At 52.2% G+C, this 24365-nt stretch overlaps 8 protein-coding genes across 8 annotated transcripts; 4 read left to right on the top strand and 4 right to left on the bottom strand.

Moving 5' to 3' along the window:
- Window positions 1-512: 512 nt before the first annotated feature.
- On the top strand, window positions 513-2245 carry QBC33DRAFT_566983 (ubiquitin-conjugating enzyme/RWD-like protein). Its single transcript, XM_060430472.1, has 2 exons — window positions 513-846; window positions 943-2245. The coding sequence occupies exons 1-2, from the start codon at window positions 798-800 to the stop codon at window positions 1911-1913; spliced, it is 1020 nt and encodes a 339-aa protein (XP_060286769.1). The 5' UTR covers window positions 513-797; the 3' UTR covers window positions 1914-2245.
- QBC33DRAFT_528435 (uncharacterized protein) lies at window positions 2089-5326 on the bottom strand. Its single transcript, XM_060427056.1, has 8 exons — window positions 4964-5326; window positions 4586-4904; window positions 4352-4531; window positions 4144-4301; window positions 3721-4093; window positions 3039-3663; window positions 2785-2987; window positions 2089-2730 (listed from the first exon to the last, which is right to left on the bottom strand). The coding sequence occupies exons 1-8, from the start codon at window positions 5129-5131 to the stop codon at window positions 2174-2176; spliced, it is 2583 nt and encodes an 860-aa protein (XP_060286768.1). The 5' UTR covers window positions 5132-5326; the 3' UTR covers window positions 2089-2173.
- Window positions 5327-5530: 204 nt separating this feature from the next.
- Window positions 5531-6550, top strand: QBC33DRAFT_576213 (kinase domain-containing protein; the record flags this gene model as incomplete). The annotated part of the gene is made up of 3 exons (XM_060430893.1): window positions 5531-5632; window positions 5695-6242; window positions 6295-6550. 3 exons carry the CDS (start codon window positions 5531-5533, stop codon window positions 6548-6550), a joined length of 906 nt encoding a protein of 301 aa, XP_060286767.1.
- Window positions 6551-7940: 1390 nt separating this feature from the next.
- On the top strand, window positions 7941-11371 carry QBC33DRAFT_512296 (Metalloenzyme, LuxS/M16 peptidase-like protein; the record flags this gene model as incomplete). Its single annotated transcript, XM_060425900.1, has 2 exons — window positions 7941-10919; window positions 11135-11371. The coding sequence occupies 2 exons, from the start codon at window positions 7941-7943 to the stop codon at window positions 11369-11371; spliced, it is 3216 nt and encodes a 1071-aa protein (XP_060286766.1).
- A 292-nt stretch (window positions 11372-11663) lies between these two features.
- On the bottom strand, window positions 11664-13627 carry QBC33DRAFT_271483 (putative ornithine decarboxylase). Its single transcript, XM_060423192.1, has 2 exons — window positions 13070-13627; window positions 11664-13005 (listed from the first exon to the last, which is right to left on the bottom strand). The coding sequence occupies exons 1-2, from the start codon at window positions 13368-13370 to the stop codon at window positions 11915-11917; spliced, it is 1392 nt and encodes a 463-aa protein (XP_060286765.1). The 5' UTR covers window positions 13371-13627; the 3' UTR covers window positions 11664-11914.
- Window positions 13499-13753, bottom strand: QBC33DRAFT_445269 (uncharacterized protein; the record flags this gene model as incomplete). The annotated part of the gene is made up of 1 exon (XM_060424320.1): window positions 13499-13753. A coding segment is annotated over one exon (255 nt), but the record flags the coding sequence as incomplete, so codon positions are not given.
- A 1354-nt stretch (window positions 13754-15107) lies between these two features.
- Window positions 15108-18205, bottom strand: QBC33DRAFT_445391 (Metalloenzyme, LuxS/M16 peptidase-like protein; the record flags this gene model as incomplete). The annotated part of the gene is made up of 2 exons (XM_060424325.1): window positions 15108-17856; window positions 17916-18205. The coding sequence occupies 2 exons, from the start codon at window positions 18203-18205 to the stop codon at window positions 15108-15110; spliced, it is 3039 nt and encodes a 1012-aa protein (XP_060286763.1).
- A 3262-nt stretch (window positions 18206-21467) lies between these two features.
- Window positions 21468-21755, top strand: QBC33DRAFT_440084 (uncharacterized protein; the record flags this gene model as incomplete). Its single annotated transcript, XM_060424177.1, has 1 exon — window positions 21468-21755. A coding segment is annotated over one exon (288 nt), but the record flags the coding sequence as incomplete, so codon positions are not given.
- Between the last annotated feature and the right edge of the window lie 2610 nt (window positions 21756-24365).

Raw genomic sequence — 24365 nt, 5'->3', positions numbered from 1 at the left:
GAAATCCAAACTTCCTATACCCATTCCATAGATTCCCACCTTTAACGATCCCTTAGCTATATCTTCCCAATTGTTATCACGCGACTGTAACCTGGAGATAAAGTTTACTGCCAGATATACAGTAAGTCCTAAAAGGGAGAACGTAGGTTCATAGACCTCAACATCCTACATCGCTGATTACACCTGCCTACCTGAGTCTGGATGTGCTTCCATATAGAAGAGTTTATTCAGGTACTCCAAGCTTTCATAATGGGGCAAAAATACATACGTGGTGCTTTCGTAGTTGGTATATTTATGCCCAGACTCCCCCGAGGTGTCTTGGTTAGATCCCCGTCGGACCAGACCTAGGTGTGAAGACCCACTCCGGTCCGTCACTTACAGTGGGGGTCGCAGCAGGCCCACAAATCCGGGAGCCCACATTTCATTGACGCCGCGGAGGGGCCCACAGCGCATGAGATAACTGTCCTTATCTGTTTGTACTGCTTGCCAGTTGCTTCTTTTGCAAAGGTCTATCTATCTGTACCTCCTAGGAAACGAGGCCACCCTTGACGGCACATTCTACCGTAGTTGCACAAAGAGGCCACCGTAATCTTTGTGCTTCATCCCGAAATTAGCGGGGCTGGATTCCAGTTGGGGCATGTGGCAAGCTGGCAACTCCACCAACACCTTCCCAACTCATTCCTACCTTCCATGACGTACAAAATACCTTGAGACAACCTTATTCTCGTGATAATCTCTCTACCCATCTGTTCGACCATTTCTTAGCGACCAACCAATATCGGAAAAAGGTCCCAGCCATGGCAGCTCCGACCTTCAATTCCAAATCGCCAACCATCCGGCGCATAAGTAAGATAGCTACACAACCAACTTCCCTTCCTTCCCCAGAACTCCCCCCCAGATGGTAGCCCAGGTCATGCTAACCACTTAAACCTCCCATCGCAGTGCGCGAAGCCGCCGAGCTCTCATCCTCTCCCTCGCCCGACTACACGGCCACGCCTCTCGAGACGGACCTCTTCGAGTGGCACTTCACCCTCCGCGGGCCGCCCAACTCGCCCTACGCCGAGGGCATCTACCACGGTCGCATCACGCTCCCATCCTCATACCCGCTCCGGCCGCCCTCCTTCCGCTTCTCCACGCCGTCGGGCCGCTTCGAGGCCAACCGCGAGATCTGCCTGTCCATCAGCGGCCACCACGAGGAGACGTGGCAGCCGGCCTGGGGCCTGCGCACCGCCCTCGTCGCCCTGCGCTCCTTCATGGTCACCGACAGCCGCGGCCAGGTCGGCGGCCTCGACAGCCCCGAGCACGTCCGCCGCCGCCTCGCCGCCGAGAGCCGCGCCTGGGCCTGCCCCGCCTGCGGCTCCAGGTCCAACGAGGACATCATGGCCGAGTGCGCAGAGGCCGCGCGCAAGCACGAGGCGGAGGGTGGCGGGCGGCCCGCTGCTACTGACGAGCAGGTCCCTGTCGAGCTCAAGATGGGCTTTCGGGACGAGATGGAGAAGGAGGCTGCTGCGGCTGCGGCTGGTGCGGCTGGTGCAGGTGGTGCGGCGGCGCGCGTGGTCAGCGACCGGGTTCTCGACGCGGAGAGCGCCGAGCTGGCAGAGGGCTTCGTGCAGACGGCGCCGCTGCCCGTGCCCATTCCCCTGCCGCCGACGCCAGCGCCACAGGCAGCAGCGGGCCCAGCATCACCCTCAACGCGGCCGCTGGCGGCGGCGGCGGCGCAGCAGGGCGTGCCCCTGCCCACGAGGACCGTGCCGCTGGTGGGCCCACGCCGGCGGCGCAGGGCTCCCGGGGCGGTGCGGGCCCGCCGGAGGGGCGCGTCCAACGATGCCGTACCGGTGTGGGTCGATCGGCTGATCATGGTCGTCGGGGTCCTGTTGGCGGCCATGGTCGTGAAGGTCTTTTTGGGCGTATGAAGCTTTTTTTTCTATTTCTGTGTCTTTCGTTTGGCATGCTTGACGTGGGAGGGCGAATATCTGGGCCGGGTTTTCGGGGTTATGGGGCACAAAAAGGCGTTGTTAAGCAAGGGCCAAACCTCCCCTTGTCAGGTATTTGGTTTCTAGAATTGGAATGGGATGGATGGCTTATTGTGTCGACTTAGAGCGCCTCCATTTGTTTTCTGGTTAATGCGGATCTGATTATTTGCTTTGCATGTTTCCATCGGGTCAACTACCAGCTAGCTACCTTGGTCCTCATCCTGCCTCGGCCGAGGGTTCTGAGTAACCTCCTTGATGACCTCCCTTGTCCGTGCATTGTCTTCGAAACTCTGATTGATCAAGTCTACAACCTCCTCCGCCGAGAAGTAGAGACTCAGCTCGCTTTCCATCCACAGATACCGCACATCCCGCAAGTTCGATTGCAGGACCTCGGACAAGTACTGTAGTCTTAGCCAGGATGGTGCATGCTGCGCCGTAGAAGGGATCTCGCCGGCCCCTCCCGATCCTGGCCCCTGACCGCGGTTTTGGAGACGACTGGGCAAGAAGAGATCATCCAGCTCGGTCACCGTCACGATGAGCTTAGCAATATTGTAGGCTTCATCCTGGCCTATTGACGGGAGGTCCATGACATCGGCAATGATCTTAGTCGATACTGTATCGACTAGCGAGCCGACGGCTTGACACCACACCGACCGGGCCAAGATGCTTTCCCACATTACTGCCATAGACCGCACCCTCGCCACGGCGGAATCGACACAGCTCTCGGCCTCGTCTTGCTGCATGAGGTTCTGCTCGCCTGTGGCTATGCGTTAGGACTTGCCAGTACTCGGATACTGGTTGCTTGACATACCTCCTAGTAGGTCCCTGAGCACCATTTTCTGGGTGTTCATCTCGTTGCTATAGGCGCGGTTTGCAAAATTCTGTAGCGACTTGACATCGTTGTCGAGCCGCACCATCGCCTTCGCCTTGGCATTAATATCCTCGCGGCTCTTCCAATCTGACGCAAAGTCCGCTAGCCTTTCCGATAGGTAGGTGGCATCGTTATACAGATACCTGACAAGTTAGACAAATCGAACAAACAAAGAAATGGCAGTTCTGACTTACATGTTGCCGCCCATATCCAGCGCATAGTAATACGGAGAGACCGCTCTGAACATTGCTAGAGCCAAGGTTGGGAGGCTGAAAAGCCCGGTGGCAGCTGCCGCAACGGGGTTATGTTCGTAATTAGACTGGGTGAGAGCTGCGCCGTCATCAATGATAGCAAATATCAAGGACAGGACTGGTTCAGGCATAGAGGAGATATTGTACGACTCCTTCAGGACCAGCTCTCTGGTTCGGGGCTCCTGGTGGGGAGATTTCGGTGCCGGTGGAGGTGGGTGTGGTTCTGGCGCCTCCCTTTGGTCGTCATCTCCCCAGCCCCAGGCCTCTGATGGGTCCTCTTCCTCGTTTTTCTCTGATTTAGTCTCCTCGGGTTTTCCGTCAGGGCCGGCGTCATCGTCATTCCAGCCCCACGCATCTGTGCCGTCATCCTCGGCAGCTGGCTCTTCGGCTGCGGGAGGGGCATCTAATGTGGAGGCTCCAGCCGTGTTCTCCTCGTCGTCAGACCACGCGGCATCCCAACCATGATCATCAACATCTGCGTTGGCGCCGGTTGCGGTGAGTTGTTTTCCTTCTACCGAAGAGACCATCTGCCTCTCAACCTTCTCAACTTGCTTCGGCTCTCCAAGACCTAGATAGGTGTGTGAGCATCAGCAGGGGAAAAAACAACCTGGATCTAAAAACGCACCTTCGGCTAGCTTGGAGCGAACAGAATCTAGGGCGGCCTCTCTGCATTTACTGAGCCATACTCTTGGAGCCGAATCCACCCATTCTTGTAGCTCGCCAAAGCCCGAGAGACCCAGGGACTTCAACGAGGCGCAGAACTCCTTAGTCACCGTGATGACCTCCTGAAACTCGTCCATATCCTTAAGTGAATACGGGACCGCAGAATCGAGCCAGACAGTCGTAATTTTTGACACGACTGCCGGCATCATGACGGAAGATATGGACTCGACCATATCTGGCGGCAACCTTTGGAGAAGATACTGAAAGATCTGTTCCACATCCCTAAAAAGCGATCGAATGGTCTTGTCTGCTGTACCGTTCGTCTCGAGCACGTCCTAAATCTCAAAATTAGGGCATGGTAGCATTACGAATCCTGACGACTTACACCTTGTACCCGAATGGCAGGTGGGGGTCCGTTTGTAATGTCCATCCGTGGGCCAATAATAGCCTGATCGACATCATGCCAAAGCTGGCTCATTCTTTGGTCGACTTCTTTGTATGCCTTGAGGCCAATGACAGCATCGGAGAGGCTCATAGGCTCATCTGCGATAGTTAGAAACAAGCCCGTATGCAACTTGAGCCTTGGTGTTCACCTTCTCGAGAGCCGGATACGGAGATGCGACCCTTTTCGCGGTCGACGTGGATGAGTGTATTCCACACATGGTCGAATACTTGGTGCACATCTGACTTGAGCTCAAATGCGCGTATGTCCAAGAGTTTTATGACCCTGCAGGACTTGGTCACAGGGATGGCATCCAGCTGGGCCCATGATTCTAAGGATGGTTAGCAGTCGAGTCCATAGTTCGGATCCATATTTCGGAGCATACTTTCTAGCAAGTGTAGCGCATCTAGTATGCGCCGCTCGCTGCACGCTTGCTCAACCTGATCTAGTGTCTGATTTACCCCTTTAATGTCCCTCAGAGCGTCCTGCACCTGCTGATTGTAATTCAGTTCCCGGATAAGGAAGTCGGCCTTCCGTTCGATGTCGTCAGTCGCCTTCCCCGGTACATCTGGGGCATCCGCCTGTTTCAAGATCTCGCTGGCCAGCGCTTTCGATCGGATGATGTCGTCTTGAACAGACTTCGCGCCGGTTCGCCATGAGCTCACGTCGCTCGCAGTTTCCTCGTTTATCCCGTGTACTTCGGCCTAAGAAAGCTGTTAGCCGGAGGGTTCACATCTGGTACAGTCAGGAACCGGAGGCAAACCTCAAGCTTGGCTTTGGTCTCGGCAAGAGCCTGGATGGCCGATGGGAGCTCCTCAGGACGGATTTGCAAAGAGGACACGTCCTCATTTGGGAAGGATCCATGGAGAGAAAAGGCGACAAGTGCTTGTGCAACCTGTCCGGCAGGCTGGTCTTGAACGGAGGCGGCCATCGTGGCAGGGGGAAGCCAGTATGTCGTGTTTGCGACAGCTAGAGGAATGATACTGGAGCTAAGAGGACACTTGTCTGGGCGATGCCATTACGCGCGACAGTCTAGAATAAGCAATGAGTCTTTCCGCGTCTTGGGCGAAGGCAACTGTGGAAAGTTGCTGGCAGTAATGCTCTCTATATTGCTTCATCGCATCGTGGCACAAGTGACAAGCTGTCCAAGCTTTGGGACAGTATAGCTCAAGTGGATACCGCACGGTCCAACCCCCTGTAAGGCCCACAAGAAAGGTTATGCGCTTCGCGCTTGGAATGCGCATCTAAGCCCAATCAGAAAACGACTTGGCTACCCAACAACTGCAGCTCACTAACATGCCTCCGCCATGTCATTAGTAGGAGCCATGAGATGGACGACATCTCGGTTATTCGGATCGATGCCGGCGGAGACGATGGTGCCGAAATAATCTTTGAATTCAACAGCAAACGCATTGCGGTGTCCATTTCGCAAGTCACCCTTCCAATGACTGCCAACAACCTATCGAGAACCACCTGATCAAGCTCCTTGGCTAGGCTACGTCTATTGACTTTGACAAACAATACGAAGATATTGTCGACATGGTTTTAGATGTCATCCTTCCCGCTGGAAAATCGCTGTTTGCCCAAGTAGCGCAGACTCCAGCACCGTCCAGCAAAATCCTCCACTCGCTTCTTAACCCCACAACACACGATTTCCTTCTCAAGTCTGTTGAAGGCAAGCCCACCATTATCCAAATCAGTCCTGATGAGGCCTACATTGATCCTGAGCCCCAAATCGACCATGGAGCGGATGTTGACTTCGACTTGCAGACACACGACGACCTTCCACAGTACTCATCTGGGGAGATCCAAGTTATGGAGATCTTTGTGGGAAACGGGTCTGTCAGTCGAGTTCTGATCAATGGCAAAGAAATGCTTTGCAAGGCGCAGGATACTGGATCGCTTGCCCCGGATCTGAGGCGGGAGCTGGCTAGGCTGCAAAAGATAAAGCAGCCTTATGTCTCTACTCCGATCCAGAGCCCACAGCTGCTCAGTTATGTCAAGCATGCTGACAATGGTCATATTATTGGGTTATTGCGCGAGTAGATCCCCGGTGCTCGTCTCAAAGACAACCCTTATTTCGACTGTACCCAGGACAAGGAGGGAGAAGTGGATGGCTCAGATCCGAAAGACGGTCAGTCAGCTACATGAGATTGGAGTGGTCTGGGGAGATGGGAAGACGAGCAATGTTATCATTGACAATGACGATGATGCCTGGCCAATCGATTTCGGAGGTGGCTGGACGGATGGGTGGGTAGACAAGGAGTTGGCCGAGACTGTAGAAGGGGACGAACAGGCTGTCAGAGCTATCATGAAGTTCTTAGGCTTGGGTGAAGACCTTATTGTCTGAGGGATACAAGACGATATCATGATGTCCCTGAATGGCCACATACAAGGCCAAACTACCAAACTACACCTAGTAGCTGAAAGGTAGTTTGGTCATAGATACTGACCACATCATATACCTATCGTTTTCCCACCCTTCTTATGTTGTGGCCTGTGAAGGCCGTCTTCCGTGCCTTTCCATAGCAGGAAGTTTCGCTCTCCAACGATATGTGAAGTCAACAGGCGGCGGACCATTGACACCGCACTTATACATATCCAGATTGTTCGACAGATCACGTGGGACGAAGTGGGGAAAACAGAAGGCGATCTCCAACAACTGGCAGGCACACATTGTAGCCGGGAATTTGGAGCCCCACATCAGTACACAGATACCTCCACGACTCGGTTTTGCTGGTTCACCGTTGAGACACCCGACAAGATTCCAGAGAACCTCCGGACTCCCCGACATTACCGGGCATATATTTTTAGAGGCTTCCAACCAGCCTTCAGCTCGAACACGCCTTCCCTATGAGGTCGGAGGCCAGCGCTGTCCTTGCCGAGACATCAGTTTTCCCGTCTGCCGTGGTTTAACGGAAAGGATAAACGAAGAAACAAGGGAGTCTTCCCTTGTTATTTGGCCTTCCAGTATCTCGACGGCTCTTTCGTCAGCTGCATCTGTCTGGTTGCAGACAGCGGCCTTGAACCTGCGAAGTCGGTATGTAAGCCACATCACTGGCAATCCGAACAAGAACCCCTCACTTCGCGCCAATCCAACTGCCGTTTCCCCAAATGTCGTTAGTTGTGCAGCCCTTTCCACACTCCTTGCCTATATCCTGGAACTCCAAGAGGACTACCACAGACACACGGGCAACAACCGACTCTGCAAAGAGATCGCCGAGCTTGAGCCCTAGCATAAGTTGTCTATTGCTGTTGCCAATGTCTCTCGCCCATCCCGGGCCCCCAAGACCAGCATGTTCAAGCGGACAGAGATATCGCAGGTCCTCCTCTATGGTGCAGTAGCAGCTCTGTTGGCTATTGTCTTGTCTCGTCTCGACATGGATAGCGGGTAGGCATTTGCTCATCATGAAGCAAAAACACGGCGCTTGGCTTGCAGGCGACGACCTAACTCTGCTTCTATTTGCCGCCTCTTATTATCAAATTCTTATCTTGTGTGTTTATGTTTATGTGTCCTTTTTTAAACGGGATTGCCTTGAGTACAAGTCAACAATGGCCAACACCATCAAGCTTGACCAACGGGGGCGAGACTTGGACTGAGATGGCGTATTTAACACCTTTTTAACATTATGCCCTCACCGCTCTCGCTTTCGTCTATATTTATTCTCTCTCTTATCTCCGCCGCTAATCGTGTGTTTAGCATTCTTCAAGTGTCTCTGCGTAGACACTTTGGGTTCAATATGCCGGCAGCAAAACAGCAACCACGGTTTCGCAAAGTTCAGAGTTTCCAGACGGACTATGCGCCAACCGTTATCACCCACTATGAGTCTGAACGCAGTGGAATGCAGGTCATCGTAGCCGACCGCAAGGGACCCAAGATAAATGGCTACTTCACCCTGGCTACGGAGATCCTTGATGACTCCGGCGCCCCCCATACTCTCGAACACTTGGTCTTCATGGGCTCCAAGAACTACCGGTACAAAGGCCTTCTCGACAAGCTAGCCTCGCGAGCGTATTCCGGGACCAATGCATGGACTGCCGTTGACCATACAGCCTATACCCTCGAGACAGCTGGTTGGGATGGCTTTGCCCAGATTCTTCCGGTCTACCTTGAGCATGTCATCTTGCCGACTCTCACCGACGAAGGTTGCGTCACCGAAGTCCATCACATAGACGGAGAGGGAAACGATGCCGGTGTGGTTTACTCGGAGATGCAGGCTCTTCAATATGGCAGCACCGAGCTGATGGATCTGAGGGCCCGGCGTCTCCTGTATCCAGAGAACGTGGGATTTCGATATGAGACCGGAGGCATGATGGAAGCCCTCAGGGTCCTGACCCCAGAGAGGATACGAGAGTTCCACAAGGCCATGTACCAGCCTCGAAACCTCGCCGTCGTCATCGTCGGCGAGACGGATCATCAAAATCTACTCGAGATCTTGGACGAGTTCGAAGAGAGCATTAAGGATGATATCCCTGCGGCAGAGGCCCCTTTCAAGCGACCGTTTGTCGACTCACCTCAGCCCCCACCACTGAAGGAGACCGTTGTCGAGACGGTCGAGTTTCCAGAGGAGGACGAGTCGATGGGCGAAATCACCGTTGCATTCTTTGGCCCGAGCTGCATAGACCAGGTCCAGACCACCGCTCTCAACATCCTTATGACATACCTCTGCGGCTCCTCGGTCTCTGTCGTCGAGAATGTCATTGTGGAGAAGGAAGAACTTGCTAGCTCCGTGGCTTGGTGGTATGACAGTCGCCCGAACTCGGTTATCTGGTTCCAGCCCACCGGTGTCGCAACCGAGAAGCTCGCCTTCGTCGAGCAACGCCTGATTTCCTTGCTCAAGGAAGTGGCATCGGAGCCACTTGACATGCAATATATGAAGGACTGCATAAGCAGAGAGCGGCGCCAGGTCAAGTTCCAAGCCGAAGGCTCCGAACAGTTCTATTCTGGCAATATTATTGCGGACTATCTCTTTGGCAAGCGTGACGGCTCGACTCTTGCGGACCTCCAGTCATTGAAGGAATACGACACCCTTGAAGGATGGACCGACGAGCAATGGCGCGAATTCCTCAGAAGATGGATTTCAGATGCCCACCATGTCTCGATCCTTGGAAAGCCATCCATGAAACTCGCAACGACGCTGAAGGAAGCGGAAAAGGCACGGTTGGCAAAGAGGAACGAGGAGCTGGGTGCCGAGGGACTTGAAAAGCTGAGCAAGAGGCTAGAGGAGGCAAAGTCGATCAACGATCAGCCAATACCACCCGAGGTACTTGACAGGTGGGAGGTACCCAGCACGAAATCAATACACTTTATTGAGTCTACAACCGCCCGATCTGGAAAAGCGAGGACACTAGGTGTTCCATCAAACCCGGTGCAGAAGGTCGTCGACGGCTCGCCACAGGGATTACCCCTTTTCCTCCAATTCGAGGATGTGCCGACCAATTTCGTGCACATCACCGTCCACATTGGCACATCCGAGACGCCCGTGAAGTACAAGCCCCTTCTGGCCTTGTTTGCGGACAACTTCTTCAATACCCCCGTGATGCGCCACGGACAGCGCATGGGGTTCGAGGAAGTGGTCATGGAACTCGAGAAGGAAACGGTCAGCTACCATCTTGGCGGAGCGGGGCGCGTTGGCGATTCCGAGGGCATGGCCATTCAATTCCAGGTGGAGCCTGAGAAATACACCACAATCATCGACTGGCTACGGACCTTGATGTTCGATAGCATCTTCGACCCCGTCCGACTGAAGGCCAGCGTTGCCAAAGCCCTCGCTGACATCCCGGAAGCCAAGCGTGACGGCCGCGCCATGGCGCTCGAAGTCAACATGGCACTTCACCAGGTCCTCGAGAGTCTCCCGGTTGCGAAGCGCACTCTCGTAAAGGCTGTATATCTCCGTCGCCTCAGGAAGCTGCTCGAGAAGGAGCCGGAGACGGTCGTCGCCTGGTTCGAAGAACTCCGCCGCTCCCTATTCACCTTCCAGAACATACGCGTCCTCGTGACCGCCAACGTCCCCAAGCTGCCCAACCCGGCCGCGGCGTGGGACGTGCTGACGTCGGCCCCGGGGCTCGACACCAGCAAGGAGAACCTGCCGATCGTCGCGCCGTACACCATGCTCAACCCCGAGGGCAAGAGCCCCGGCGGCTACGGCAGCGTCATCATCCCCATGACGACGCTCGACAGCTCCTACAGCGTCAGCACGGCGGCGGGGCTGACGTCATACACGGACCCGCGCCTGCCGGCCTACCTCGTGGCGCTGGGCTACCTCGAGGCGGTGGAGGGCCCGCTCTGGAACGCGGTGCGGGGCAACGGGCTGGCGTACGGCGTCGGCTTCTCGCGCGAGCTCGACGCGGGCTGCGTGCAGTACCGCGTGTACCGGTCGCCCGACGCCAGCAAGGCCATCGACGCGAGCCGCGCGGCCGTGGCGCGCATCGCGTCGGGCGAGGACCCCGTCGACCGGCACCTGCGCGAGGGCGCCGTCAGCGGCATCGTCATGTCCTTCGCCGACGAGCAGGCCACCATGTCGGCCGCGGCCCAGCAGAACTTCGTCCTCGGCGTCGTCAGGGGCCTGGACCCGGCGGGCTGGACCGAGGGGATCTTGGCCCGGGTTAGGGAGGTCTCCGACGACGACATCAGGGCCGTCATGGCCGAGCTGGTGCTGCCCGTCTTCGAACCGGGGAAGAGCAACGTCGTCGTCACGTGTGCGCCCATCATGCGGGAGGTGAGTTTGCGAGCGAAATCAGACCTGTTTTCCCATGTTTCTCTTCTTCTTTTCCCCTTTCGCCTCCCCCCCTTTTTTTATGTCTCTTTTTTCTCCCCAGACCTCCTCCTCCTCTGCCCTCTCGAACATTCTCCCCATATGTTTTCAAATCTGTCACACCAAGGCACGCGGCGAGGCAGACTTGTACTAACCTCGGGACTTCCCAACTACCGCAGAACATGGAGAAGGCGCTCACGGCCATGGGCTACAAGACCCAGGTCCAGCCCCTGAGCCACTTCCACGAGGCCTACGGCCTCTCCGACGGCCAGGATGGCGAGGAGGATGAGGACGACGACGACGACGATGATGACGACGATGAAGATGGTGACGACGACAGCATGAGCGAGGAGGAGGACGCGTTGATGGAGGGTGCCGAGGGTGGATCCGATTCTGACGATAATATGGAGGGCTGAGTCGAGAATCGGCTTGGTTCTCGGTGGTTGGCTTGTCCCATTGTCGTCGGATCTGCTTCTACAGTATGTAGCCCGTATTAGCAAGTCAAGTAAAGACGGAATACATTAGAGCAGAGCAGCGAAGAACAGTTGGAAAGTCTACTTCATTTCACGTCATTTAGAGGTTGGTTTTGTGGGCCATTATATCGTATTCATCTCCATGACCAGGATCATGAGCTATCTCTATCTATAATGAGAGCGGTCATGACCCAGAGCCATGAAGCGAGACAACAAGAACGACAAGACTCTTTATGCTTCGGCTGCACCCCGATGGCGGCTGCGCAGAGCAACGCCGTCGTATTGCAACCAACAATCCTCTATTTTATAGTGGTTTTTCTTTGGCGACGTCTTCGACAGACAAGTGGAACAGAACATCAAAAAAAGGCCCTTTATCAATCCGTGATCATTCTTGCAGCTTCCCGCATATCCAACTGGAAACATGGGCATCGACTCATCTGCCTCGGGCACAGCACATGCCACTGGGAATGTACCGCGACGTCGGCTTCACAACCAGCCAAGGAGGGCCTTGGCACCCAGCTCGCTGCAGACGTAGATGACATCGTGATCGTCGGAGAAGCCGTTGAACTTGGTGGCAGAGCACTTGGTGTAGGCACCCATGTCCTCAAAGTAGAGCCAGTCACCGACGTCGAGGACCGCGTCGAAGCGGATGCTCTCGGTGATGCGGTCGATGCCATCGCAAGTCGGGCCCCAGATGCTGTACTCGATGCCGTCGGGGACGGCCCCGGCGGCCGCAGTGCCGTAGATTGTGCGTCCGTCGGCGCGGAGGACCTTGGCGACGGGGTGCTGGTGGTCGAACATGATGCTGCTGAAGTTGCCGTACAACCCGTCGTTGATGTAGATCATGTAGCTGCTTTCGCGGCTGGTGCTGACGGCGCCGTTGACCGCCGCGGGGTCCTCAAGGGTGCGGCGGGCGATGACGTTGCACGCGATCGTGAACGCGGACGAGACATAGTAGCGACCGGGCTCGGCAATGATGTTGATGCCCGTGTGGGCAGGGAAGTACTCGTCGAGGGCGCTGCGCAGCACCCCGGCCATGTCCTCAAAGCTGGCATCGCTGCAGAAGCCGCCGCCGACATCAAGAGTCTTCATGTCGAAGCCGCATGCCGCCCCCTGCTGGAAGACGTGGTGGGCGTCCCGGACAGCCTTCAGGAAGGCCAACGGATCAGACGCGCCGGATCCGACGTGGAAGCTGACGCCCACAACATTCAATCCTAGGCGGCTCGCAAGATCGAGCAGATTGTTGGTGCTGTCAAGGGAGGCACCAAACTTCTGGCTTAGACGGCAAAGCGATGACGAATCATCGGTCAGGATGCGCAGGTACAGTTCGGCTTCCGGGAATAGGCGCGCAATCTTGCGCAGCTCATCGGCGTTGTCGAATGTCATCTGGCGCACGCCGTGGCTGGCAACGTAGCGAACATACGAGTTGGTCTTGCATGGCTGTGCGTAGATAATCCGAGCAGGATCGACGCCCATGCCCAGAACCTGCTCGATCTCGGCCTTGGAGGCGCAATCGAAGCCGGTCCCCAGCGAGGACAGAAGCTGCAAGACCTTCGGATCCGGGTTGCACTTGACAGCTATTCACGAATTTGTTAGTCGACTGGTCAAGTGAGGCGAAAGGAGGGTGGTTGGTTGTCTTACCATAAAAGGGCTTGACGCGAGGAAGATTCAGCTTCCAACGTAGGTGCTGACGATAGACCTCGCCGAGGTCGGCCACGAAGAAGGTGTCCTCATCTCCTGGTGCACAGAACTCATGGTCAACACTCTCCACACGCTCGCGGAGAGCGTCGCCAATTAGTTCCTCCTTGGACGGTAACCCGATATTCCCGCCATGATTGTTTTGTTGCTCGATAAATCTATCGAGAGTCTCCTTATAAAGAAGATGGTTATTGGTAAATTCTAGTGGAGCAAAGCTGTCGATGAGAGCTGTTGCCATAACCATATCCCCGGGGGTTGGCGGTGAGAGAACGGGCGAAGCGGGAGGACTGATGGGCCAGGAAATCTCGAGAGCGAGGTAGGTAGGATTAATAATCCTTTGGTAGGGGCTGAAGTTGGGTGTTCAGGCGGGTGTTAAGGTGGTCGAAATCGGAAACAAAGTGATCCCGAAGTGATCTGACGAGGCCTCCTCGACTCTCCCTCTGTTAGAGGAAGAACCTCAGAACTCGTCCTATGCGGCAGCTGGTTGTTGGGGGGGAACAAAGGGCTTTGGTTGTAGGACGAGTCAAACAAAACGGACTCGGGCGTCTTAGACAACCTCAACAGCAGGTGGTGGTAGGTAGTTGATGATATGGAAGGTTCTCCGGAGGCGGAAATCTTGATCAGAGACAAATGTCACGGCCGAGAAAGCCGTAGTAGAATAGTTGCCTTTGAGGGGACCAAAGGCAGTCGGGACCAGATGGTCTTGCGAGTATTGTAGATGACGCTGAGCAGACTTCCAGAATGGGAGAGCTCGTCTGAATGCTCAATTCCTTAGAATCGATGGATGGCGGTAAAGAGTTGAAGGATGAAGGAGAAAGCAGGACGGGAAAAATGGTGTTTGTGGTTAATATGAGAGCTAACCTCGTTGATGGTGGGGCATGGCGGGGAGGGTTCTTCAAAACCCGTAGCGGCACCACACACAAACTGTTTAAGTGGGTCAAGGTTAGAAAAAAATTTGAGGTCGAGACCCATACAAATTAGTTAGGTCGGTACCTGATCCAGCCACAGATCTTCGACTCTGACAGGGGCAAACTTTGATGCTCCACTAACACCACGAACACCCCGATACACGAGTCACCACATTTACGGACCAAACACCGTCATCTTGACGGAAATATCCAGGAGCAGTAGCCCTCATCTGGAGGAGTGAAAACCGCGCATAGCGAAAGTTAAGTCCAATATTAGCCTATTTTCCGTGCTCAGGATACGAGGCGCTGCCATACTACATGAAATTACTCCGCATACTCACTCTGCTGGTGTTTTCTCTTCTAAATCAGTGACTGTCGCCACTCAATCCTAGAAACCCCCGTCTTCACTATCTCGGATTCGTCCTTGGCAGGCTGGCAACCAGGGGAAATAAGGTTATACCTCACAATCTCGCTTCATCGTTCGGCCGTCGACCTTGCACTGCCACATGCGCATATACCTGCAGTGGCAACCAGTGTTCGCCCCCTTTTCCTCAACGGTTTCCATTCCAGTTCACAGCAGCCAGTTACACTACCTACACACTTGGCGATCAAGTCCGCACGGGTTTTACTTGAGCCGCATTGGCTAATGACGTATGCGGCGTAAAAATCAGGGGAATGAGGACATTTTCTACCGAGGCAAATCAACAGGATATCAAATCAGCATGTCCTCTGTTCTTTAGGCCGTGGATCCAAATCTATGGAAGACGGTTCTGAGAGAACGAGCCGTGGGTTGCCACGAAAGCGGCCCCCTCTTCGGGATCTTCTTCTCGCGTTTTGCAGTGGTCTCGGTGCCATTGGGATGTAGGCAAGGAGACGTATCATATCTGAACGCTTTTTCAGCCCAGCCATATCAATGACTGGCGCCAAGACTCAAGGAATGAGTCTAGTGTAGGTAGGTAGTTAAATCAAGAGGCAATGCAGGACGAGCAGCCTCTCGGTTTGGAGAAGGGTATCATCGGTATTTGTTCGTACACAATAGAAATACACAGGGAGTGGAGGAATGTCGCAAGCGATTACTCCACGCCATTGATGTCCATCTCGTTGACTTTCCAGTCATCATTTACCCAGGCTCGTTTCTCCCCGAGGAAGACCAGTCGTTCGGATTCCTTGGCAAGGGCGTCGACGACGTACTTCTGCGCAACCTCCCGGACCTGGTCTTTAGTAACGTCGAGAAGCTGTTCTCTCCGCTTCTGCTTCATCTCCTCGGTCACGCCGTACAGGAATCGGCCCATACCCTCCTCGTTGACAGATCTGGGAGCGTCGACACCTTGGAAGACCGAGATCTTTGCCTCCTCGAGGTCCCGATCTGTCCATTTCTTATCAACTGCCCAGCGACCGGCGTTCCGCATGATGTTCATCGTGTTTAGAGGATTCGGGTCGCGGTACGAGTAAAACCCGAAAATGCCGTCGAGGGGACGAGAATACGCCCCTCCGCCGTAGGCGCCGCCCTTCTCTCTGATCTCGTGATGAAGGTGCTTGTGAGTCAGGAGCTGAGAGAGGATCTGCAGCGGCGCGCCATCGGCCGAGGTATACGGTGCCGTAGGCACTGCAAGAGCGCCATAATACACCTGGTATGGCAAAGGGTAAAAGGACTTGACGTTCCTCGCGAACTCGGGAGCTTGCCGCTTCGGGAAGCTGACAGGGGTCGTGGGGACTGATCCCAAGAACTTGGACAGAGACGAGGAATTATCCTGGACGCTCCCGCTGTCGCAAGTTATAGCTGTCCGGACGTTGCCAGCCAAGGCAAGCTGCTGGATCAGCTTAAGCTTCGAGATGACATCGTCAAGTTGATCCGACTCTGGACGACTTGCTAGGGAAGTCACCAGCTTCACCTGGGTCAAGCCACTGACTTGTTCCTTGAGCCAAGCGTCCCAGGTCAAGCCAGCCTCAGCAGACCGCCTTGCGAAGGCATGTCCTGAAGACGCAATGTCGTTCACAACACCGTCGGCCGATGCTTGCAAAAGCTGCCGTATTTGCTGCACCGCCTCGGGGCTCTCAAAATTGGTCTCGACGATCAACTTGCGCAGGAGGTCAAACATAACTGGTACGTTGCGATCCAAAGCCATACCCGTGAATATGAGGCCCTCGGTTGCTCTCGTAAAGTCGGTCGGGAGAGAGGCAGAGTGGTAGCCAACAGACACCCCTCCCGTCTTGAGCTTGATGAGGTCTTCGAGCTGCTCCATGGTCATATCCTTTGTTCCCAAGCGCATGACCGCGTCTGTGAAGAGGGGAATGAGGACTCGGAGTTCGTCTGGCAGGTTGTCAAGGGTGTTTATGGCGCGGAAATAGGTGAGTCCGTTTGTCGGCGCCTCCCGCCATTGAGTATTGACGGTTCCAGAGAGCTCGTCCCGAACAACAACGGGCTCCTTCTGTCGTGGAATATCCTGTACGTGAACACTGGGCAAGCAGCCAAGGTCTTCAGTATTAGACTTTGCCTGCTCTGCCAGCAACAGCAGCTCCCGCTCCTCAAAGTTCTTTTTGGCTTCAGCTTCGCCGCCAGCCTTCGCTGTTGCTTCGGATAATTTGGATGATAAGCGAGTCTCCTCCTCTTTAGCCAACTCCTGGCTGTAAGTTTCCGAAGGAGCCATGGTGAAAGTAAGGGTGTTGTCGTTCAGTAGATATTTCTCCAGCAACCCTTCCAGGTAATCGCCCTTTGCAAGCTCGGCCTCGAAGGCGGCTATGGTATCATTCCACGCCAACGAGTCGAAGGGGTCGACACCAGTAAACCATTTCGGCTTCAGCCTCTGAAGAAGGGACGTACCGAAATTGGCAGTCTTGTGCTTGAGGCCAAGTTCTAATTGGTGCAGATAGCCGTCGATCTTTGACCTTTCAAAGCCCTTGGCCCGGACGTTGCGAAGGATGTTTTGGACCTCGGCCTTCAGCTTGGGCACGTCTGCTTCCTGGACTCCTGTCAGACCAACAGAGAATATCCCGATTCTCGCCGAACTATCATATCCAGTGTTGGGGCTCCAGTCAGTGCCGAGGCCGGTATCGATCAGACCCTTATAAAGTGGCGACCCATAGCCGTCCATCAACAGAGCGGATATCAATGCGAGGGAGAATGACTCAACAACATCAGTCGTGTCTCCCAGAACCCAAGACAGCGACGTCTTGAACTGTTTGGCCGGGTCGACCAACGGGTCAACGGGACCGAACAAAGTGACTTCTCGCGGGCCATCACTCAGATCCACTGGCCGCCGGATTTCCAGGTCGCCCTTGATCTTGCCAAACGCGCCGAGCTGCGCGTCAATCTCCACCAAATGGTCAGCCAGCGGCATGTCGCCGTAGGTGAAGACCTTGGCATTACTCGGATGGTAATGTTCAGCATGGAAATTTCTCAGCTGTTCGTAAGTCAAGTCGGTGATTTTCTGCGGGTCTCCGCCGGAGTTGTTGATATCCGGGAAGATGTGGTCCTGGAACCTGATATAGAAGAGGTAGCCTGCGTCCGACATTTGCCCCTTCATCTCGTTGTAAACAACCCCCTTGAACACGAGTTTTTCATCCTCGGGCTTTGCTTTGCCCTCGTTGCCGATGAGAGCCTGTGGGTTTTCGGGCCCTATCCTCCAGCCTTCCTGAGTGAAATCCGACTCTTTCAGAAGCGGTCGGAGGGTCGCATCGAGATATACAGACAGCAGATTCTTGAAATCTTGGGCGTTTGTGGTGGCAAAGGGGTAGAATGTGTGGTCTGACGCAGTGAAGGCGTTCATGAAGTTCGAAAGCGTTCGGGGGAGCATCTTAAAGAAGGGATCCCGAATCGGATATCTGTCAATGCATGTTAGATGGGAGTATACCGAGGGGACTCTGGGTCGAGGAAACTATACTTTTCACTCCCGCAGAGGGTGGTGTGCTCCAGAATATGGGGTACGCCCGTGTCGTCCGGGGGGTTGGTCTTGAAACCAATAGAGAAGACATTGTTGCTGTCGTCTCGGGAGATGTGAAGATGTTCGGCCCCGGTCTTGTCGTGTCGTAGGTGCAGGGCCGTCAACTCGAGCTCCGGAACGTGCTTCGTCCGCAGTAACGTAAAGCCATGGAGCTTCTCACCCGGCTTTGGAAGCTGCGAGAGCTCTGTGACAGCTCTCCTAGCAGCATTCTTGACGGTGTTCCCCAACATGGCGGGAGAGAAAATAGAAGGTGCGATAGTAAAGACAGTCAACCAACGAAGAAGGAAAGTTTGGTGAGCTCCACGTCTAAAATAAGAAGCCGTATGTATGGAGGAGGGTTGGCCAGAAGCTTGCAGCTTCCAACGTTAGATGTTGGCTCTGGGCCTGGACATGCGCTGTGGCAGGCTACGGGACCTATTGTGTGGTCGTATATGCCGTTGTTCGTGCTTGCCACGATTAGGATGAAGAGAGTCCCCGAACAAAAATGTAAGGGTGCACGGACCAAATTAAAATGGTGACTGCAAGCACTTTGCTAAGCAAGCACGTGGCAAGGCTGCTTCGCGGGCAGGGGCAGTTGGCTATTCGGGCAGGGGGTCTGTGCTGCCAAAATTCCTTGGGCAGTTGCGTCTGCGATAGCAATGTCGATGGCGACAACAAAGGTACCTCTATAGAGACGACAACAGCAAGAGTGTTTTAGCAATGGCGACAGAGACGGCTAGCCAAATACCCTTGCCTCAATAATTAAATGCCCCTACCCGAATACTTAAATGCCCCTGCCCGAATAACTAAATTCCCCTGCCCACGGAGACAACCTCAACCTTAAACTCTCAATTTCGATGTCATGGACTCAAGCTCAAACTCAAGCTCAAACTTAAGGAAGTCTCTAGTCGGGACACGACACGCACATCCAACACCACGTCAATCAATCCTAGCCCTTAGATATTTCTCCTCAGCCTGACTCATCTACTCTTCTTCTCTGTCCCGACTGATGGAGCCAACGATCGGTCACATAACCACGATGCCTATACAGACAGACCGCGACATGCGAGACTGTCGCGTACGCCGCCTGCTTCTTCTAAAGCCCGGTAACCCCGACTGTGAAGCAGATATCGACGCTTTAATTGCGTATTACGAAACGGCGGGGCTTTGCCTGACAACGATGAGGTCCTCTATGCCATCGACGGCAAGGTCGGATGCGGGTTGTTTGACGATGTCGGGCGTATGACGAGCGTAAAGCGCCAACAACCACTTATCGACGTACGTGTCTTGACATCTGCCCAAACTAAAACTGCTAAGTGCAAACAGTTGTTCTTGCACCAACTTGCCTTCAGTCCCACTTGAAATGTTATACCAGATCACGCGGATGTCTCTCCACTTGGGGGGTGACGGCTATCCGCTATAGCATCGTCCAAGCAGGTCCAATACACAGATGATATGGCGACACGACTTCGATCATCTTGGTGTGTCGAACTTTGACACATCAATTGACCATGGCCTTTGCAGGTGGGAGTTGGACGGTGGGGTTTGGGTTTATCAATATTGTATCACCGGTTTCGGCGCTGCCGGTTGTTTTGGAGTCGGTACTGGGCAATGGCGATGGCAACAGAGACGACGACAGCAAGAGTGCTTTAGCAATAGCGACAGCGACGGCTAGTCAAATGCCCTGCCCTAGTAGTTAAATGTCCCTGCCTGAATAGCTGAATGTCCCTGCCCGAATACCTAACTGCCCCTGCCCGAATTCCTAACTGTACCTGACCGCGGAGACAATCTCCTTTATTAATACTGTTGGAAAACCAAAGGTTCTTTGGTACCTTTATTCCCCTGTAACCAGAAGGAGCCAGAAAGTGCGTCCTACACACAAAGTACTGGGTACAAAGGGCACGGGCCAAAAGGCTAGGCAGAAGCCCCGTAGCCGTAGTTAAATAGTACCCTCTACTGCCAGTAGAGGGTCAGACCAGACAGCAAGAATTGGATCTTTCTGGACCCACAGAAATGAACTACCTATTGAACCTGGGTAATTGAATAGGTTATGAGCCCGGCACGTGTCTAGTCACCTGATACGCAAGGCTGAGGATCAACCAAGCGCAAGGCTGACTACGCCTGCCAACGCAACCAAACGCTCCCCAGAAGGGAAGCTATCACCACTTACACCCCTGACACCGCGCGAACGTCACGATGGCGCCCCGCGGCAAAGGGAAAGCCGTCGATTCTGGCAAAGGCCTGACCCCCAAGGCAGAAGAGGGCCAGCCCTCATCGGCATCTACGACTTCCGAATCACCAGAGCTGCAGAAGCCAGCTCTCCCAACCTCCGCCGCCCTCGACTGGATCGACGGAGGATTCAAGATCCCCAAGGAGTCCTACCTGAAGGGCCTCTCCAACTACATGGCTTAGAGAGAGTCCCTAATGATTACCTTGGAAGCGTCAGGCTATGAGAAAGGCTATACCTTCATACGCCTTGACGACCTTAAGTTGGGAGCCATAATACAAGCGACCATCAAACCTATGCAAACTACAGTCATTCAGGGCATCAAATTTAGGCTGGAAATGGTCGCAAAATTCGATCAATATTACTAGTCTACTAGCCTAGTCTACAAGCAAGAGCTATTTGAAGCTCTCTTACGCCTTACCTACAAAGGCAACCTCTAGACCTACATCACCACATACAACAACCTCATCTTTAACCTGGCAAACGCCAAAGCTCCCATTTGCAAAGATTAGGCTGTCATGCAATTTCTAATAGGAACCTGCGATTCTATGAAGGAATGGTTTGCGCAGCAATAGAACCTTCAAAGGCTTCCTAACCTACCTACCCTACCTAAGATTCAGAAAGACCTCTTAGACAAGGTATAGATCAAGAAGATCACTAAGGAGACGAAAAACCTTGCCGTTAGGCAATGCCTAGGTTAGAAGACTAATAAAAAGGGCAGCAACAAGGGAGGCAAAAAAGCCCTTAACTCTACTAGTAAACCTAACGATTTGACTTTAAAGAAGCGAAAAGATAGCTTAGTTATACAATAAGGAAGCTGCTATAATTGTAGCAAATTTAGCTACTAGGCAAAGGAGTGCCAAGCCTAAAAGGACAGCCAACCTGCCTACTCTAGCAGCCACGTTGCCAAGCCAACCAAGACTTCTAAACCCAAGGCTTTGCAAGGCCTAAGTCAGTATAACTTTGCCAGCATCTTTGAGGTGGAAGCAATTGCCAGTATGATAAAGGAATATGACGATTTTAAGGCTTTCCTAGATCAGGAGAAGCTTACTGCTTTGGAGCTTACAGCTTTGGAATTTAGACCTACAGTCTTGCAGCCTAGTCTAGCAGAGTCGAAACCTAACAACCAACTAGTGCTATACTACAACCTCTTAGCCCTAGACTATAGGTCTAACCTAGCGCTTTACAAAGCCCAACGCAACTGCTAGCTATTTGATACCAGCGCAGACCTCTACATAGTAAACAACACCAAGTAGTATATCCCTAGTTAGTTCACCAAGCTTGAGAAGCGAATTTATATCACTACTAGCAGCAGCATAGTCTATCCTAACCTGATTGGAAAGGCCACTGTCCCTATAGTCAGCCCTGACAGCCAGAAGGTAGAAATGGTGCTGAATTACGCTATACATGTATTTACTTTTCCAATCAACATCTTTAGTAGCAAACAGCTCTACCAAGCCAGAAGCTACTTACAGCATAACAAAGTCGTAGCCTCTGACAGTAAAATCCTTACAAAATTGGATATCCCAAAGCAAGGCTTCTTTATGACTGTCTATAGACAGCCAAAGCCTTTAACTTTGATACTAGCTAGCACTATAAAAGGCCTGCAAAGTCACGCAATGCAACTTACCTTTGACAAAGTGGCGATAATCTAACTTTGGCACTGACAACTAGGCTACCTAAGTCTAAAGTAGCTAGTCAAGACTATCAAGCTGTTAAAAGGAATCAATCTTGACCCTGCTAAAGTAGCAGCTATACTATGCAATGTCTGCAACCTCTTAAAGTCTTTAAAGGTTGTATCGAAGGATCTACAAAAGCGTGAGACGCAACCTAGCCAAGGGTTTCATTGTAACCTTGGTTTTATCTTACTACTCTTGAAGGAAAGGTATAAGTGTTTTTACCTTTTTACCAACAACGCAACACAAATAAGGTTTATAAACTTTAGTAAAGAGAAGTCAAGAGTTTAGGCTAGTCTAAAGCATCAACTAAACCAATTCTTTGCCCTATTTAGATACTTCTCACAATAGCTTCGAATCAACAAAGGCTGCAAATTTGGAAAGTCAATGATAGATTAATACTATGCAGACTGCGCAATTAAGCTAACCAAGTCAACGCTATACAACTAGTACAAAAATAGAGTCTCTAAGCAAGGGATCTGCACTATTGCTATAGTAGCAAAATGCTTTGCAATTTAAATGGAAATACCTATCAAATTCTAGAATTACGTCTTACAAGCTGCAGTATACACTGTCAATTGCACCTAGACCTCTGCAGTAAAGAAGATGACGCTGCACTAAGCCTAGTACAACTCACTTTACCTAGACTGCAATAACTAGCTAGACAACAGTATATGCTATATTGTAGGCTGCAAGGTCTTTATTTACAAGTTAGAAAAGACTTGCGTCAAGTTAGCCAAGCTAGACTCTAAAGCTTACAAAGAAGTCTTCCTAGGCTACAGCAGAAAGCACCTCTTTATTGTCTAGAATATTCCACTATAGCAAATTCAGACTACCCCTCACATAGTCTTCCACAAAGATATTGTGAAAGACTAAGGCGCAGCTAGAGTCTTCCAATCCCTGCCACCTCACACGCGCCAATAACTTAGCCAGCAGCGCAAAGAAGTAGGCAACAAGGTTGCCAACGCCAACTTTAAAGCCTACTAGCACAAAGACCTAAACCTAGAAGTTAGCTACAACAACATAATTATTGCAGTTTACACCTCTAAGACCAATACTTAACTAGAAGACTATTGCATAGTAGTCAAAGAGAGTTGCAAGTTAGATCCTAAAAAGCCATACTTTAATTACTTAGCCTTCAACTTCAATATCCTAGGCTTCAACTAGGCTTTTAACGTCAAACTAAATCCTAACCTCCTGACAGTTAGTAAGGCTCTTGACTAAATTGACAGCTACCTCTAGAAAGAAGCTATCTATGCAGAAATCTCTGTAGTCCTTAGAAAAGGCACATTCCGATTTGTTAACTAGAGCAAGGCTTAAGCTAAGAAGCTTGTCACAGCAAAGTGGGTTTTGAAGACTAAGGTTGCCAAGGACAGGTCTATTGAGAAGTATAAAGCCTAGGTGGTAGCCTAGAGTTTTACTCAACAGAAGAGTATCAACTATAACAAGACCTTTGCTTTTACAGCAAAAGCTGCCTTATAGAAGATTCTATTTGCCTTAGCTGCAATATGCAGTTGGCGTGTCTTATAGGTTGACTTTGTATTAGCCTACCTCAACAGAAAGCTAGAAGAAAAAGTCTTTATAAAGCAATTTGACCTACTCTAGGAATTCTTTAAAAACCACCCTGACTTAGCCATGCAATACAGCTACACCCTTAAGAAAGTAATCAAATTACTAGGCTCTCTGTATAGCCTAAAGCAGTCTAGCTATACTTGGCAGATGCAGGTATGCAAGGAATTAGCTACCCTAGACTTTACGCCTTTACAGTCTAACTTGGCAATCTACATTAACAAAAAGACTAGTCTAATATTAAGCTCCTACGTTAACAACTTCCTAGTTGTTACGCCTACCAACAAATTAGGCAAGGCTTTTGTAGAAGATATCAAGAAGATCCTAGAAATCAAGGATCTTGGCAAGGCTAAATGGTTTTTAAGCATGCAAGTAATCTAGACGCTAGAAGGTGTAACCCTAGTGCAAGATTACTACATAGAAAGGATACTTATAGAGATTGGTTTTGGCAACGCAAAGCTAGTAAAAACCCTAATAGACCTAGCTGCAAAGACTATTGCAGTAGCTTAGAAAAACCCTAAGTCTACTGCAAAAGAGGCCCACAACTACGCCTTTATTGTTAGTCATACACTATACCTAGCAATAATTTCCCAACCTAACGCTGCCTACGCAGCCTGCCTATAGGCCTAATTTATAGCAAACCTTTTGAAAAATCACGCTATAGCTGCCAAGCATGTAGCTTGATATTTCAACAGCACCTAAAACTGCAGCATCAAATACCGCAAGTTGGCTAGTCTTAGCCTCTACAAGGCTATAGACTCCAACTACGCCAGCAACCTCGATACAGCCAAGTCTACCACTAGGTAGGTCTTCTTTATAGCCAAGAGACCGGTTTCCTAGCAGTCAAAACGCTAGTCGGTAGTAGCCTAAAGCACTGCCAAAGCCAAATATATCGCCCTCAATTCTGCAGCCTAGAAGGCAGCTTAGATTTGCACCTTT

Source organism: Phialemonium atrogriseum (genome assembly GCF_030411735.1).
Source record: "Phialemonium atrogriseum strain 8032-3 unplaced genomic scaffold QBC33scaffold_4, whole genome shotgun sequence".
NCBI lineage: Eukaryota > Fungi > Ascomycota > Sordariomycetes > Cephalothecales > Cephalothecaceae > Phialemonium > Phialemonium atrogriseum.
This window is presented reverse-complemented; position numbering and strand designations above follow the sequence as displayed.

What these genes read in the sequence shown, in the direction of transcription:
- QBC33DRAFT_566983 (XM_060430472.1), top strand. Translation starts at nt 798, where the DNA reads ATGGCAGCTCCGACCTTCAATTCCAAATCGCCAACCATCCGGCGCATA. An exon ending in GCCAACCATCCGGCGCATAA is followed by an intron (nt 847 to 942) that starts GTAAGATAGCTA and finishes CTCCCATCGCAG; the next exon opens with TGCGCGAAGCCGCCGAGCTC.
- QBC33DRAFT_528435 (XM_060427056.1), bottom strand. Translation starts at nt 5,131, where the DNA reads ATGGCCGCCTCCGTTCAAGACCAGCCTGCCGGACAGGTTGCACAAGCA. An exon ending in TGCGCTACACTTGCTAGAAA is followed by an intron (nt 4,532 to 4,585) that starts GTATGCTCCGAA and finishes AACCATCCTTAG; the next exon opens with AATCATGGGCCCAGCTGGAT. An exon ending in TCGCTCCAAGCTAGCCGAAG is followed by an intron (nt 3,664 to 3,720) that starts GTGCGTTTTTAG and finishes ACACCTATCTAG; the next exon opens with GTCTTGGAGAGCCGAAGCAA.
- QBC33DRAFT_271483 (XM_060423192.1), bottom strand. Translation starts at nt 13,370, where the DNA reads ATGGTTATGGCAACAGCTCTCATCGACAGCTTTGCTCCACTAGAATTT. An exon ending in TCGCGTCAAGCCCTTTTATG is followed by an intron (nt 13,006 to 13,069) that starts GTAAGACAACCA and finishes ATTCGTGAATAG; the next exon opens with CTGTCAAGTGCAACCCGGAT.